Genomic DNA, 14,709 nt, shown 5'->3' on the forward strand with positions numbered 1-14,709 from the left:
CTTCAGTCAAGTAAGACGTTTGTATATTGCTTTCTAAAGGGTCCTAGGTAATTTCATGACTCTGTTGTGCTTCTACAACTAGAACGTAAAGCTCTTAGCTTTTCAATCACCGCTTTGTTCTCCACACAAACACTCCCGCCCCCACCCGCAGTGCCTTTCCACAATCTATGCAGATGTTGCCGTTTAAGAGTAAACCTGATTTTGTTCTAATCTTAGAATTGCATAGATAGTATAAGACTGTCCACAGATTTAGTTACACTGGGGGCGGGGGAGACATTCCATTAAATAAACGCTTCTTTTTTTTTAAGACCCATCCTCGCAGAAACGTTAAAATAGGGTGGGGTAGAGAGCGAGGGCGGAGGCAGAGAGGGGATATACGTCTCAGGATACAGGAAATACGGAAAGAGCGAAACCCAGAGGAAGCTCGGTTTCCTGGAGGGGACCCGCCGCCATCTCAGGTCTCTTGGCCTCGCCAGGGCCCACTGGAACGAGCTGACACCCAGGTCCTATAATCCTTATGGGGGACCAACCTTGTACCTCCGGGAGATCCACGCTCCCACCTGGAAACACGCGGGAAACGAAGCCTCCAAAAAAGCGCTGCCTCCTAGCTCCACGTTGGGATTATCCAGAAGGAACCCCGAACGGAGGTAACACCACTCTCCCTTCCACACCTCCTCCAGCATCACCGGGCCTGAAGTCGCATCCACCTCCTCCGGAGAAGTAGTACAATATACTTCTTCCACCCTAAACCAGGTCAGATTCTTTCTCATCTGGGACAACCAGGTTCTCTCAAACTTAATTATGCATCTCCCCAGATCTCCTTCTCCCTTTCCCTATTCTTTTCACGATTTCAAAATTAAAAAAAAAAAAATGCAGGCATTAAATAGCTCTTTCACAAAATATCTGGGGGTGAGTTTATGGATATTTAATAACATTAAGTAATTATTTTTAAATATATTTTTCAGTAGACGTATCTGTTGATTTGCTGTTTTGTTATATTCACTCCTAATTACCTTGTAGTTTCTTGTATCATGGAGAAATGTATCTTTTAAACCACATTTTCAGATTATTGCTGGTTAATGGGAATGTGATTGATATTGTAACATACTGATTTTATATGCTGTGAACTTTCTGATTTATATTTGTTCTAATATTTGTAGATTCTTTGTATTGTCTGTTAATTAATTATATTGTAAATAATGGAAATTTCTTCCTTTCCAATATTTATTTTTTAATTAGTCTTACTGTGTTAGCTAGGATCTTTGGTATAACGAAATATAGTAGCAGTGATAGAGGATTCTTTTGCTCCTGAATTTACAAGGGAATTTTTATAAATGTTTCACCATTTTTAGTAGATTTTCTTTGTCAGGTTATGTAAGTTCCTTTATATTCTTAGTTTTCTAAGAGCTTTTATTATGGATGAGTATGGAGCTTCTTCTCCAAATACTGATCACATGGAGTTTTTTCTCCATTAACAAGACACTGAGACTATGTGATAAATTACAGTATTCAGTTTTCTAATATATTTCTTGCTTCTGGTTTCATCAGGCCTTACCATTGAATATTCTGTCTCTTATTTTAATAACTTTTCCTTTTATTTTCTTTTTGTTTGCTCTTTTTCTAATTTATTTGGACCATTAACTCAGTAATTTTAAATCTTCTTTCCTAAAATAATTTATAACCATAAGTTTTCTACTATGTACTACTTTAGAAGAATTTCATAGGTTTTTATATGGAGTATTTTTATTATTATTCAATTATTATTTTATAATTGCTCTTAAGATTTACTTTTGACTCATGAGTTATTTGGGTTTTTTAAATTTATAAACATGGATCTCTTTTTTAGAAATCATACTGCTAAATCATTAATCCAATTACAGTTAAACTTCATTTTATTTTCTATTTAAAAATATTTAATGTTTTTTATTCTTCTGGTAACCAAAAGCAAAATTATACACTGGCTCCTCATCTCAAAAGATTTCAGCAATATAAAACTTTTCCTTTCATTAAATACATAGGAAAACTGTGATTATGCTGTTCAATGATGGAGTTATTGCTGATATTTATACTTGTGGTTTTAAACCTTTTATTTTGATCTAATTCTACACCTAAAGAAAAATTGTGAGAATATTACAAAGAACTCCCATACACTTTATCCAGGTTCACCAATTACCATTTTGCCATGTTTGCTTTATAATTCTCTATTTCTGTTTCTCCCTCTCATTCCCCTTTTCTCTTTCCCTTTACTGTTGTCTACCTCCCCTGCCCCTTAGCCTGTCTTCTACCTCCCCCTCTTCCTGTCTCCTTCTCTCTCTTTGAACTGTTTAACAGTAACTTGGAGACTTCAAGCTCTTTTACTTGTAAATTCTTCAGTGTATATTTTCTCAGAATAATACCTTTTTCTTACATAACCTCGGTACCTGTATCAAAATAGAAATTGGACCTTGTTCCAGCTTTTTGTTTCATAATCCTTTATTGTCAAGATTATCCACTCATACTTATTGAAAAAGGGATGACTTTGGGAGAACATATATTTCAAATGGACAATGTAAGCTCTATTATAGTTCTTTTTCTCCTAGCTTTATTGAAATATATTTGACATATAACAATGTAAGTTGAAAGTGCACAGTACAATGTGATGATTTGCTAAATGTATATATTACAAAATGATTACCCACAATAAGATTAGGTAAGACATCGATCATATAATATAATTAATATTTTTTTGTGTGATGAGAACTTGTAAGATCTACTGTCCTAGCAACTTTTAAGTATACAATACAGAATTGTTAACTATACTCACTATACTATAGTATAACTGTGCTATAACTATAGTTATGTAACTGTATATTGATACTATAACTATAGTGTTGTAGTATAATGTACATCATGTTGTAGATTAGCTCCTCAGAATTTATTCCTGTTACAACTGAAAGTTTATATCCTTTGACCACCTTTATACATTTCTCCTACTGTCCCATCCCTGGAAACCACCAATCTACTCTGTTTCTATGAGTTCAGTTTTTTTTTTTTTTTAGATTCCATGTATAAGTAAGAGCATTCAGTATTTATCTTTTTCTGTCTGACTTACTTCATTTAGCCTGATACCCTCAAGGTTTATCCACTATGTCATAAGTCCCTTCTTTTTATAGCTGAATAATGTTCCTGTGTGTGTGTGTGTATCACATTTTCTCTGTCCTTTAATCTGTCAGTGACACTTAGATTGTTTGCACATCGTGCTTATTGTAAAGAATGATGCAGTAAAATTGGGATTGCAAGTATCTTGTGATCGTGATTTCATTTCCTCAGACATACCCAGAAGTGGAATTGCTGGATCATATGGTAGTTCTATTTTTAATTCTTTGAGGAACCTCCATACTGCTTTCCATAGTAGATTTTTCACTTCACATTCCCATCAAGGAGTATGCAAGGGTTCACTTCTCTCAATATCATCACAGGCATTTTTTATCTCCTGTCTTTGTTAATAGCCATTCTAAAAAGTGGGAGATATCTCATTGTGGCTTTGATTTCCTTTTCCTTGATGATTAATGATGTTTAGTAACTTTTCACATACCTGTTGGCGATTTGTATGTCTTTGGGTAAATGTCTATTTAGGTCTTTTGCACCTTTTTCAATTAGATTATTTGTTTTTCTGATATTGAGTTGTATGAGTCCCTTATATATTTTGGATATTTCTTATCAGATATGTGTTTTAAAATGTTTTTTCCCCATTCCACAGATTGCTTTTTTGTTTTGATCATTTCTTTTGCTGTGCAGAAGCTTTTTAGTTTGATGTAGTCCCATTTGTTTATTTTTTGCTTTTGTTGCTTATGTTTTGGGTGTCATATCCATAAAATCATTGCAAAGAAAAATGTCAAGAAGCTTTTTTCCTGTTTGTTTCTAGGAATTTTAAGTCTTTAAGTCTTTCCTTTAAGTCTTTAATCTATTTTGAATTAATCTTTGCCAGTGGTGTAATATTGGGCTCCAGTTTTATTCTTTTTCATGTGAATATTCAGTTTTCTCAGCAATATTTATGAAATAGACTGTCTTTTCTCCATTAAGTACTCTTGAATCCCTTGTCAAACATTAGTTGACTGTATATGCAAGGTTTTATTCTGGGCTCTCAATTCTGTTCCAAGGTCTATGTGTCTGTTTTTATGTCAGCACCATGCTCTTTTGACTACTATAGCTTTGTAGTATATAATAAATTAGTGTTCCAGTATTATTATCTAGACCATATTGCACTTTGACCAGTTTGTTCCAATAATGTGTTTTATAGCTATTTTATTTTCTTGATCAAAGTTTCAATCGAGGATGATGTGCTGCATTTAGTTTCCATGTTTCTTCAGTTTTCTTTAACCTGGACCAGTTCAACCTTTCTTTGTCTCTGATGACAATGACAGTTTAAAGATTTCTGGACAATTGTAGACAATTGTTTTATAGGTTGTTCCTAAACTTAAATCTATGTGCCCATTCCTCATTATTGTATTTAGATTATGGAATTTGGCAGGAATGTCAGAGAAGTAATGTATTGTTCTCAGGGCAGCATATCAATGGCACATAATGCTGATTTGACCCCTTAGAAGAAATGTTAACCTTGATTACTTGGTTAAGATGATGTTTACTAGATTAATCCACTCTGAGGTTCCATTTTCTGCTTTATAGTTAATAAATTTGCTTGGGGTACTTTGAAACTGTGTAGGTATCCTATTCCTCATTAAACTAAAATCCACTGGCTTTAATATCCGTTGATAATTCTTGACTGAATCAGTTATTACCCTAATGGCTGCAAAATGGTCATTTTCTTTCTTTTTGGCTGCACTGGGTCTTTGTTGCTTTTGCGTGAGCTTTCTCTAGTTGAGGTGAGCGGGAGCTACTCTTCATTGCAGCGCCTGGGCTTCTCACTGCTGTGGGTTCTCTTGTTGCAGAGCACAGGCTCTAGGCTCACGGGCTTCAGTGGTTGTGGCACACAGGCTCAGTAGTTGTAGCTCTCGGGCCCTAGGGCTCATGGGCTTCACTAGTAGCAGCACACAGGCTCGGTAGTTGAATCTTGTGGGCTTTAGAGCATGGGCTCAGTGGTTGTGGTGCACGGGCTTAGTTGCTTTGCGGCATGTGGAATTTTCCTGGACAAGGGATCTAACCTGTGTCCCCTGCATTGGCAGGTGGATTCTTACCCACTGCGCCACTGGGGAGATCCTAAAATTATCATTTTCAAATGTCATTGTTTTCACTATGTTGATTATTTTGTATTCTGCTTCAAGGAAGAGGTTTTTTTCCTCCTCTATTTATTTATTTATTTATATTGGTTTGGACACTTAGATTTTTATTTTATTTCATGAGTATGCTATTGCTATCATTATTTATTTTAATGCTCAAATTGCCCCAGTGGCAACCTATTCAAGCTGGATTCTCTGTCCATTTGACATATTCCCATGATTTTTTGATACATACTTGACTTCAGCCATTTCCTTACTTTTTAACTTATATGCTTGTTTTGTATTCCCTGCTTCATTGCCAATTTCTCTATGGATCTCTGGTACCTTTTTGTGGGAGATGATATTTGGAAACTGAGATGTGGGTACATGGATATATTTTGAAACAACTTTAAACATTTTAAAGATTACTTTCCAGTTACAGTTATTACAAAATATTGGCTATACTTGCCATGTTGTATGATACATCCTTGAGCCTATCTCATACCCAATAATTTGTACCTCCCCCTTCTCCCTACTGGTAACCACTAGTTTATTCTCTATATTTGTGAATCTGTTCCTTTTTTGTTATGTATGTGTGCTAAGTCACTCAGTTGTGTCCAACTCTTTGCAAACCTATGGACTGTAGCCCACCAGGTTCCACTATCCATGGGATTTTCCAGGCAAGAATACTGGATGGGGGTTGCCATACCCTCCTCCAGAGGATCTTCCTGACCTAGGGATTGAACCTGCGTCTCCTGCATTGGCAGGTGGATTCTTTGCCACTAGTGCCACTTGAGAAGCCCCTTTTTTGTTATATTCATTAGTTTTTAAAAATTTTTTTATTCTACATATAAGTGATACCATACAGTATTGTTTTTCTCTGACTTATTTCATTTAGCATAATACTCTCCATGTCCATCCGTGTTGCAGTACATGGCAAAATTTCATTCTTTTTTTATGGCCAAGTAGTAGTCCATTGTGGGCTTCCCTGTGGCTGAGTAAAGAATCTGCCTGCTAATGCAGGAGACACTGGTTTCTGGCTTGTGAAGATCCCCTGAAGAAGGAAATGGCAACCCATTCCAGTATTCTTGGCTGGGAAATCTGGACAGAGAAGCCTGGCAGTCCATGGGGTCACAAAAGAGTAGAACAAGACTTAGAGACTAAATAACAGCAACAATGGTAGTTCCATTTTTAGTTTTTTGAGAAACTTTCAGACTGTTTTCCAGTGTCTGTGCCAATTTCTGTTCCCACCAACAGTGCACAAGGCTCCCTTTTCTTCACATATTCTCCAACATTTTTTATTTGTGTTTCTTTTTGATGATAGCCCTTCTGGCAGGTATGAGGTGATAATCTTATTGTGGTTTTGATTTCCATTTCCCTGATGGTTAGCAATGCTCAACATATTTTCCTGTGCCTGTTGGCAATCTGCATTTCCCCTTTGGAAAACTGTCTATCTTATTCTTCCAGTTTTTCAGTTGGGTTGTTTTTATGATGTTGAATTGTATAAGCTGTTTATATATGTGGGATATTAATCCCTTATTGGTCATATCATTTGCAAATATTTTCTTCCATTCAGTAGGTTGTCTTTTCATTTTATTGATAGTATCCTTGGCTGTTCAAAAACTTTTAAATTTGATCAGGTCCTCTTTGTTTATTTTTGCTTTTGTTTCCTTTAAGAGACAGATAAAGAAAAAAATGTTGCACAATTTATGTCAGAGTGTTTTGCCTGACTCTTTCTCTAGGAGTTTTATAGTATCCAGTCTTACATTTAGGTCTTTAATCCATTTTGAGTTTATTTTTGTATATGGTGTTAGAGAATGTTGTGATTTGATTATTTTAAATGTAGCTGTCCAGATTTCCCAGCACTGCTTATTGAAGAGACTGTCTTTTCTCCACTGTGTATTCTTGCCTCCTTTGTCATTGATTAATGACTGTGACTGTGTGGGTTTGTTTTGAGGTTTTCTGTCTTTTTCCATTGATCTACACATCTGTTTTTGTGTAACACATAGTTTTGATTACTGTAGCTTTGTAATATAATCTGAAGTCAGGGAGCATGTTCTCCACTGTTCTTCTTTCTCAAGATTGTTTTAGGTATTTGGGACCTTTTGTGTTTCCATACAAATTTTAAGATTTTTTTGTTCTAGTTTTGTGGAAAATGCCATTGATATTTTGGTAGGGAAATGCATTGAATCTGTAGACTGCCTTGGGTAGTATAATCATTTTAATAATTATTTTTTCAATCCAGCAACATAGTATATCTTTCCATCTATTTGTCTTCAGTTTCATCAGTGTTGTAGTTTTCAGAGTACAGGTCTTTTGCCTCCATCAGTTCAGTTCAGTCACTCAGTCGTGTCTGACTTTTTGCCACCCCATGAATTGCAGCACGCCAGGCCTCCTTGTCCATCACCAACTCCCGGAGTTTACTCAAATTCATGTCCATCGAGTCAGTGATGCCATCCAGCCATCTCATCCTCTGTCATCCCCTTCTTCTCCTGCCCCCAATCAGGGTCTTTTCCTATGAGTCAACTCTTCGCATGAGGTGGCCAAAATATTGGAGTTTCAGCTTCAGCATCAGTCCTTCCAGTGAACACCCAGGACTGATCTCCTTCAGGATGGACTGGTTGGATCTCCTTGCAGTCCAAGGGACTCTCAAGGGTCTTCTCCAACACCACAGTTCAAACGCATCAATTCTTCAGTGCTCAGCTTTCTTCACAGTCCAACTCTCACATCCATACATGACCACTGGACTAGATGGACCTTTGTTGGCAAAGTAATGTCTCTGGTTTTTAACTTGCTATCTAGTTTGGTCATAACTTGTCTTTCCAAGGAGTAAGCATCTTTTAATTTCATGGCTGCAGTCACCATCTGCACTGATTTTGGAGCCCAGAAAAATAAAGTCTGACACTGTTTCCACTGTTTCCGCATCTATTTCCCATGAAGTGATGGGACCAGATGCCATGATCTTAGTTTTCTGAATGTTGAGCTTTAGGCCAACTTTTTCACTCTCCTCTTTGACTTTCATCAAGAGGCTTTTTAGTTCCTCTTCACTTTCTGCCATAAGGGTGGTGTTATCTGCATATCTGAGGTTATTGATATTTCTCCCGGCAATCTTGAATCCAGCTTGTGCTTCTTCCAGCCCAGCATTTCTCATGATGTACTCTGCATATAAGTTAAATAAACAGGGTGACAATATACAGCTTTGACGTACTCCTTTTCCTATTTGGAACCAGTCTGTTGTTCCATGTCCAGTTCTAACTGTTGCTTCCTGACCTGCATATAGATTTCTCAAGAGGCAGGTCAGGTGGTCTGGTATGGCCATCTCTTTCAGAATTTTCCAGTTTATTGTGATCCACACAGTTAAAGGTTTTGGCATAGTCAATAAAGAAGAAATAGATGTTTTTTCTGGAACTCTCTTGCTTTTTCAATGATCCAGCAGATGTTGACAATTTGATCTCTGATTCCTCTGCCTTTTCTAAAACCAGCTTGAACATCTGGAAGTTCACGGTTCACGTATTGCTGAAGCCTGGTGTATTGCTGAAGCCTGGCTTTGCCTCCATAGGTGGGTTTATTCTAGGAATTTTATTCTTTTTGATGCAATAGTGAATGGGATTGTTTCCTTAATTTCTGATAGTTCATTGTTAGTGTATAGAAATGCAACAGATTTCTATATGTTTATTTTGTATGCTGCAACTTTACTGACAGTTGATGAGCTCTAGTAGTTTACTGGTGGCATTTTAGGATTTTCTACATGTAGTATCATGTTAACTGCAAACAGGGATAGCTTTATTTCTTCCTTTAGAGCACATGGGTATTTTTTAGCTTAGCATTTTGTTACTCTTTTCCATTTAATTGCACTTAATACAGACAACATGGTTTACAGGATACTGATTATTTAGTACATGGTGAGATATGCTTAATGTTTTAAAGAGTGTGATCAATTATTGTTTCATGTGTGCTTGAAAATATTTTGTGTATTCTAATTGTTTCATGTAGTATTCTGTAAATGTCTGTTAAACTTATTGATTGTATTGTGTGTCTTCTATATCACTATTAATTCTGTTTACTACATCTATCAATTATTGAAACCAATTTAAACTCTTCCACTGTAGTTGTATAAATTCTTATAGTTTATATATATTCAAGGGTTTATTATTATGTGCATACAAGTCTAAAATAGATACACCTTTTTATCATGTTTAGTGACTCACTTGAATTTAAAGTCTATTTTGTCTGATAGACTTCCTTTTGGGTGATATTTCTTTTTTCCATTCTTTTACTTAATTATTTTTTTCCCTTTCTTTTATTTTTCAGCAAATGTTCTGCCAAAAAATTGAATATACTGGTTTACTTCTGAATTTACCAGCAGGATTTATAATTAGAATTAAGGATAAGCTTTATAACTTCAAACATTATTTTCTTCACATTTTTTTTTTAATTTTATAAAACTCCAACTCTTCAGGAATGTCAAAAGACATCCTTCATGTAGATACATCATTTGTTTTTCTACATTTGTTTTTCTTTCTCTTTGTGTATACACACACACACACATATATACACACACTTTTTGCTAAGCCATTTGGAAGTAATTTGCAGATATCATGACACTTAAGCCTTAAACACATCAAAGAGTGTCTCTTAAGAACAAGGACATTACATTCAGAAAAATTCAGCTTTGATACAATTGTCTAATATACCACTGATGTCAAAGTTCCCTAATTGTCCTAACAATATCCTTTATATCTTTTTATTTGTTTCGATCCAGGATCCAGTCAAGAATCATGCACTGTATTTAAAATGGCAGACGGGGGAAGCTCCGACCTCTGAGTTAGTCGTTCCCGGCGCTGTCGGCAGGGTCCAAGGATCCTAGAGCTCCTGTCTTTGCCATGGCAGGGCAGGGGTCCTTTTAGGCTTCTAAACTTGTGGGGGTGGGGTTGGGATGGAGGAGGAGAACCTCCAGCTTGGGCAGAGCTCAGAAGGCCCAGCACAGCCTTGTTGATCCCTGGAGGCCTGGCAGAAGACAGGTGTCTGCTGCATGGACTTTTGAGATACACGTTCCGCTGGATAGTGCTGTGGCTCCAGAAATGGCAGTCGCCCCTTTCCCAGCCCCCAGCAAGCCTTCCTCTCCTTCCTTTAGCAGCCAGAGTATGGGATGGGGTGGAGATGGGGAAACGCTCAGGTCACCTTCCTCCTCCTCCTCCTCTTCTTGCTTCTCCCGCCATCCCCCCTCCTCCTCCCTGCCCGCCTCATCACCATCATCACCAGCAGCAGCAGAAGTGATATCCCAATATCCTCATCACCGTCGATAGTCCAGCTCACACAGCACCCAGCTCCATTTCAGCTGGACTCCTCATAACCTTGGCCATTTTGGGATAACCTGCAAGTGTAGCTAGGCTGTTCTTGACTGCCTTCACGTGAACACCAACAACCCTGCAGAGATCCCACAGGTAGGCTTACAGTTTCTTTGTATTCTGGGGCTCCTCCCAGCCTCTCTTGCTTTTCTTCACCGTGCCTCTTCCTAGGCATCAACCCCTGTTCTCCTGAGGATCTGCTGGGACAGAGGCAAGCAGGTCCCAGGGAGGTCCAGAAGTTTTTGACCCCTTCTATAATAAGGGGGAATCTTTCCAGGAGTCTCGAGGGTCTGGAAGAGGCCACCAGGCTGCCTCCCTGCATGGTACCTCTGAGCACTCATTCTGTGCCCATGGGTGGGACTTTGGGGGATGGCATGGTTCACACAGGTGGGATCTTTGGGAATGTCCCACTTGGCCTCGCCTACATTTGTCCACAGGTTTACCGTCGTGCCCATGCCACCCAGTGCCTCACGAGAGACCAGTGTGGAAGGTGATCTCGAGTCTCTTTTGTAAGTTCCTCAATGGTTCCTTTCTCTGCTCCTTTAAAGTCTTCCTAGGTGTGTAACCCGAACAGGAGGAGCTCCAAAGGAAAGGAAATCCACATCCCAGGAATTTCCCACACTTGGAAGTATCTTAAGGACTCTTAGAACTGAGGAGTGGCAGTTTCGGACATTCTTCTACTTATGCCAAGCTGTCCCAGGAAGTAGGCCAACATTCGAAATTGGTGAGAGAAACAAAACACACAGCAAACAACCCATGAAAACCAAAGTCACCACCTTCCTGTCAGGTAGGACCTGAGGTGGATCTTTCCCAGGCATTAAACATCAGGACTCGTGGGACACTTACTTGGGGAAGATGCAGGGAGGAAGGAAGGAGGGCAGGGATTGGGACCAGCAAGTGGTGGAATCCCTACACTCAGCATTACTTCACACCTTCCCCTGCCTTTGCCCGAGCTTATTGTGCTGAACTGGGGCATACACCCACACACAGGGTTACATTCCTGAAAACACACCTGCTCAGGCCCCACCACACCCCCAACCCCCATGCTGGCACCCACTCCACCAAGTCTCAGTGGACCCGATGGTTGCCCTTCCTTCCTTGTTCCCTGTCTTTCCTCCTTGCCCCTTTTCTGTTTGTCTTTCCACTTCCCAGTTGGGCACTAGGGCATTGCAGAACAGGCCTCTCTCTGGACGGGGTTCAGGCCCTTGCCTACATGGCTGAGGCTCTGCCCTGACTGATGGCTCTTCTCTGGCTGATAGCTTGTCTCTTAGGAGGCCACAGCTGGTTCCACCTACCTACTTGGGACACAGTGCACTGGAGACCCCCTTCACACTTCACCTCCACTGTGATTGTTTCTTGTGCTTTCAGTTTGCTCTCCACTTTCAGCTCCTTCCTTTCAGTTCTTCCCTGTGTCCTGAAGGCAGGGTCAGGCGGGTGCCTGGGAGCATCAACCCCGCGAACAATTTTACTTTTCCTGTGGGAGTGAGGGGCATTCCCTCACAACCATCCTTTAATTGCCATCAGAGATTATTACCTCATCCCTCTTGTGTGTGCCCTTCAGCTCCCGCTTTTAACCTACAGTTCCTGGAGTCCTCCCTAGCCTTTCTGAGCCCCACGTGCATGCCCCGGTCTCTTTAGCCCTGACATGCTCAGGGCATCCGAACTTGACCACGCCTCTCCTTTTGCCTTCTGGAGTTCCGCCAGGCCTACTGCCTAGTTGTTTGGTTAGTTTGTTGGTCGGTCGGTGGGTCCAGAGCCCTGGAAGGGACTCAAGAGGGACTGCTCCTGACAAGGGGCTGCCTGGCAGCCTGTCCTTTGGTCTCCAGGCAGCTTGTGTTTACCTGTCACTCCTTATGTATGTTGCATGAGAGACACAATGAGGCGCCATTGCACAGGGCCCAGGGGCAGGCAGAGTTGCAGGTTGGAGCTTGGAGGTGGCGTGGCCACGTGGTGGTGAATTACTGCTTCCCACTCTGCCTTTCACTTTCTCTTCTTAGCTGGCCTAGTGTCCTCAGTGTCCTTGCCCTTCTGCTCTTTGGTTAAGGGAGAGGTACAGGTGTAGGAGAAAGCAGTAAGTAGTGTGGTTCAGTTTCCACTCCTCCCTGCATCATCGACATCTCCTCCCTTCTCTGGTGGTGGAGATCCCTGCCATCCTCCAGAAAAACCCCAAGAACCAAACATAAATAAAACTGAAGGTGTTCCACGAGTTACTTGGCAATGAAACAGCAAGAGGAGCTCAGGGCTTGCAAAAACATCTCTTGATTTTGCATTCCTTACAGCTGTCATGCTTATGGGAGCTCTTAAAGTCCAAAGGTGAGCCAGTAGGAGCCTCCTCAAGTTGTGCCCTGCTCCCTTTAGGTTCCCAAGACCAAGGGCATGAAGGGAACAACACACATTTCACTGTATACTTACAGACTGTTGTCTCCATATCCAGGAGCCTGGCTAGGCTGGTTTTTAAAATCATTTTCAATTTTTCACTTGTCATTGACCTATTCAGTTTTTCTGTTTTCCTGTTTCAGTCTTGGTAGGGAGTACGTTTCTAAGTATTTGTTCATTTCTTCTGGATTGTGTATTTCGTTCCCATGTTTGCTTGTAGTAATCTTTCATGATTTTTTTATTTGTGTGGTTTCCATTGTAACTTCTTTTTTTAAATTTCTACTTTTATTTTTTGAACCATTTTTTTTTTCTTGAGGAGTCTGACCAGAGGTTTATTATTATTTTGTTATCTCAGAGAACCAGCTTTTAGTTTCTTTTATCTTTTGTATTGTTTTCTTCATATATGCTCTGATATTTATGATTTCTTTCCACTAACGTTTTTTGGTTGTTCTTTTTCTAGTTGCATCAGGTATAAAGTTAGGTTATTTATTGTGGATTTTTTTGCATAAACACTAATTATTATTCACTATTGTATCAGCTATTACTTTCCTTTTTGGCAAAATATTCAACTGATTTTCATAAAAATTACAGAGAACTTCACCTTGAAATTCATTTGGAACACTCTATCATCCATTCCCAGCATTAATTAATATCCTATAAATAATCCCTTCTCCATTAAGCCATTGAAAGAAGTTTACAGTGTTGAAATCTTCATTATCCCTTGCACTTGCTAAGGTAACACTCATTTTACAGTTGATAAAACCTAAGAGCTGAGTCTTGAACTTTGTTTGCAACCTTTATGGAGATAACAACATTGTTATTCCTATGATCTATAATGCTCATACATTACTAAAGTCTATTCCTATTGGAAGTAAATTCTTTACCATAATGGATTTATCCAGCATATTCTTTACTTTTCCAGCTAATGAAAGTATGTACTCAATAGCTTTTTCCCTTTACTTGGGAGCAGAATCAATTTTCTAGACAGTAATGTTTCAGGGTTATACTGAGTGTCCTTATTCCTCACACATCCTGTTGACTGTTCTGAAAGACATAAAGTTCCATAGAGGTTTTTTTTTTTTTTTTCATTTATTTTTATTAGTTGGAGGCTAATTACGTTACAATATTGTAGTGGGTTTTGTCATACATTGACATGAATCAGCCATGGATTTACATGTATTCCCCATCCCGATCCCCCCTCCCACTTCCCTCTCTACCCAATCCCTCTGAGTCTTCCCAGTGCACCAGGCCCGAACACTTGTCTCATGCATCCGACCTGGGCTGGTGATCTGTTTCACTATAGATAATATACATGTTTCGATGCTGTTCTATAGAAACATCCCACCCTCGCCTTCTCCCACAGAGTCCAAAAGTCTGTTCTGTACATCGGGGTCTCCTTTTCTGTTTTGCATATAGGGTTATCATTACCATCTTTCTAAATTCCATATATATGTGTTAGTATGCTGTAATGTTCTTTATCTTTCTGGCTTACTTCACTCTGTATAATAGGCTCCAGTTTCATCCATCTCATTAGAACTGATTCAAATGAATTCTTTTTAACGGCTGAGTAATATTCCATGGTGTATATGTACCACAGCTTCCTTATCCATTCGTCTGCTGATGGGAATCTAGGTTGCTTCCATGTCCTGGCTATTATAAACAGTGCTGTGATGAACATTGGGGTGCACGTGTCTCTTTCAGATCTGGTTTCCTCGGTGTGTATGCCCAGAAATGGGATTACTGGGTCATATGGCAGTTCTAATTCCAGTTTTTTAAGAAATCTCCACGCT

The 14,709-nt window shown here is 39.3% G+C and overlaps 1 protein-coding gene across 1 annotated transcript in view; it reads left to right on the forward strand.

Moving 5' to 3' along the window:
- The first annotated feature begins 210 nt into the window (after nt 1-210).
- NBDY (negative regulator of P-body association) overlaps nt 211-14,709 on the forward strand; it is a 38,305-nt gene continuing 23,806 nt past the window's right edge. The window contains exon 1 of the mRNA XM_043460116.1: nt 211-753. Coding sequence (XP_043316051.1) covers nt 518-724 — 207 coding nt within the window. The 5' untranslated portion in view covers nt 211-517 and the 3' untranslated portion in view covers nt 725-753. The remainder of the gene's footprint in view (nt 754-14,709) is intronic.

Source organism: Cervus canadensis, chromosome X, assembly GCF_019320065.1.
Source record: "Cervus canadensis isolate Bull #8, Minnesota chromosome X, ASM1932006v1, whole genome shotgun sequence".
Taxonomy (NCBI): Eukaryota; Metazoa; Chordata; class Mammalia; order Artiodactyla; family Cervidae; genus Cervus; species Cervus canadensis.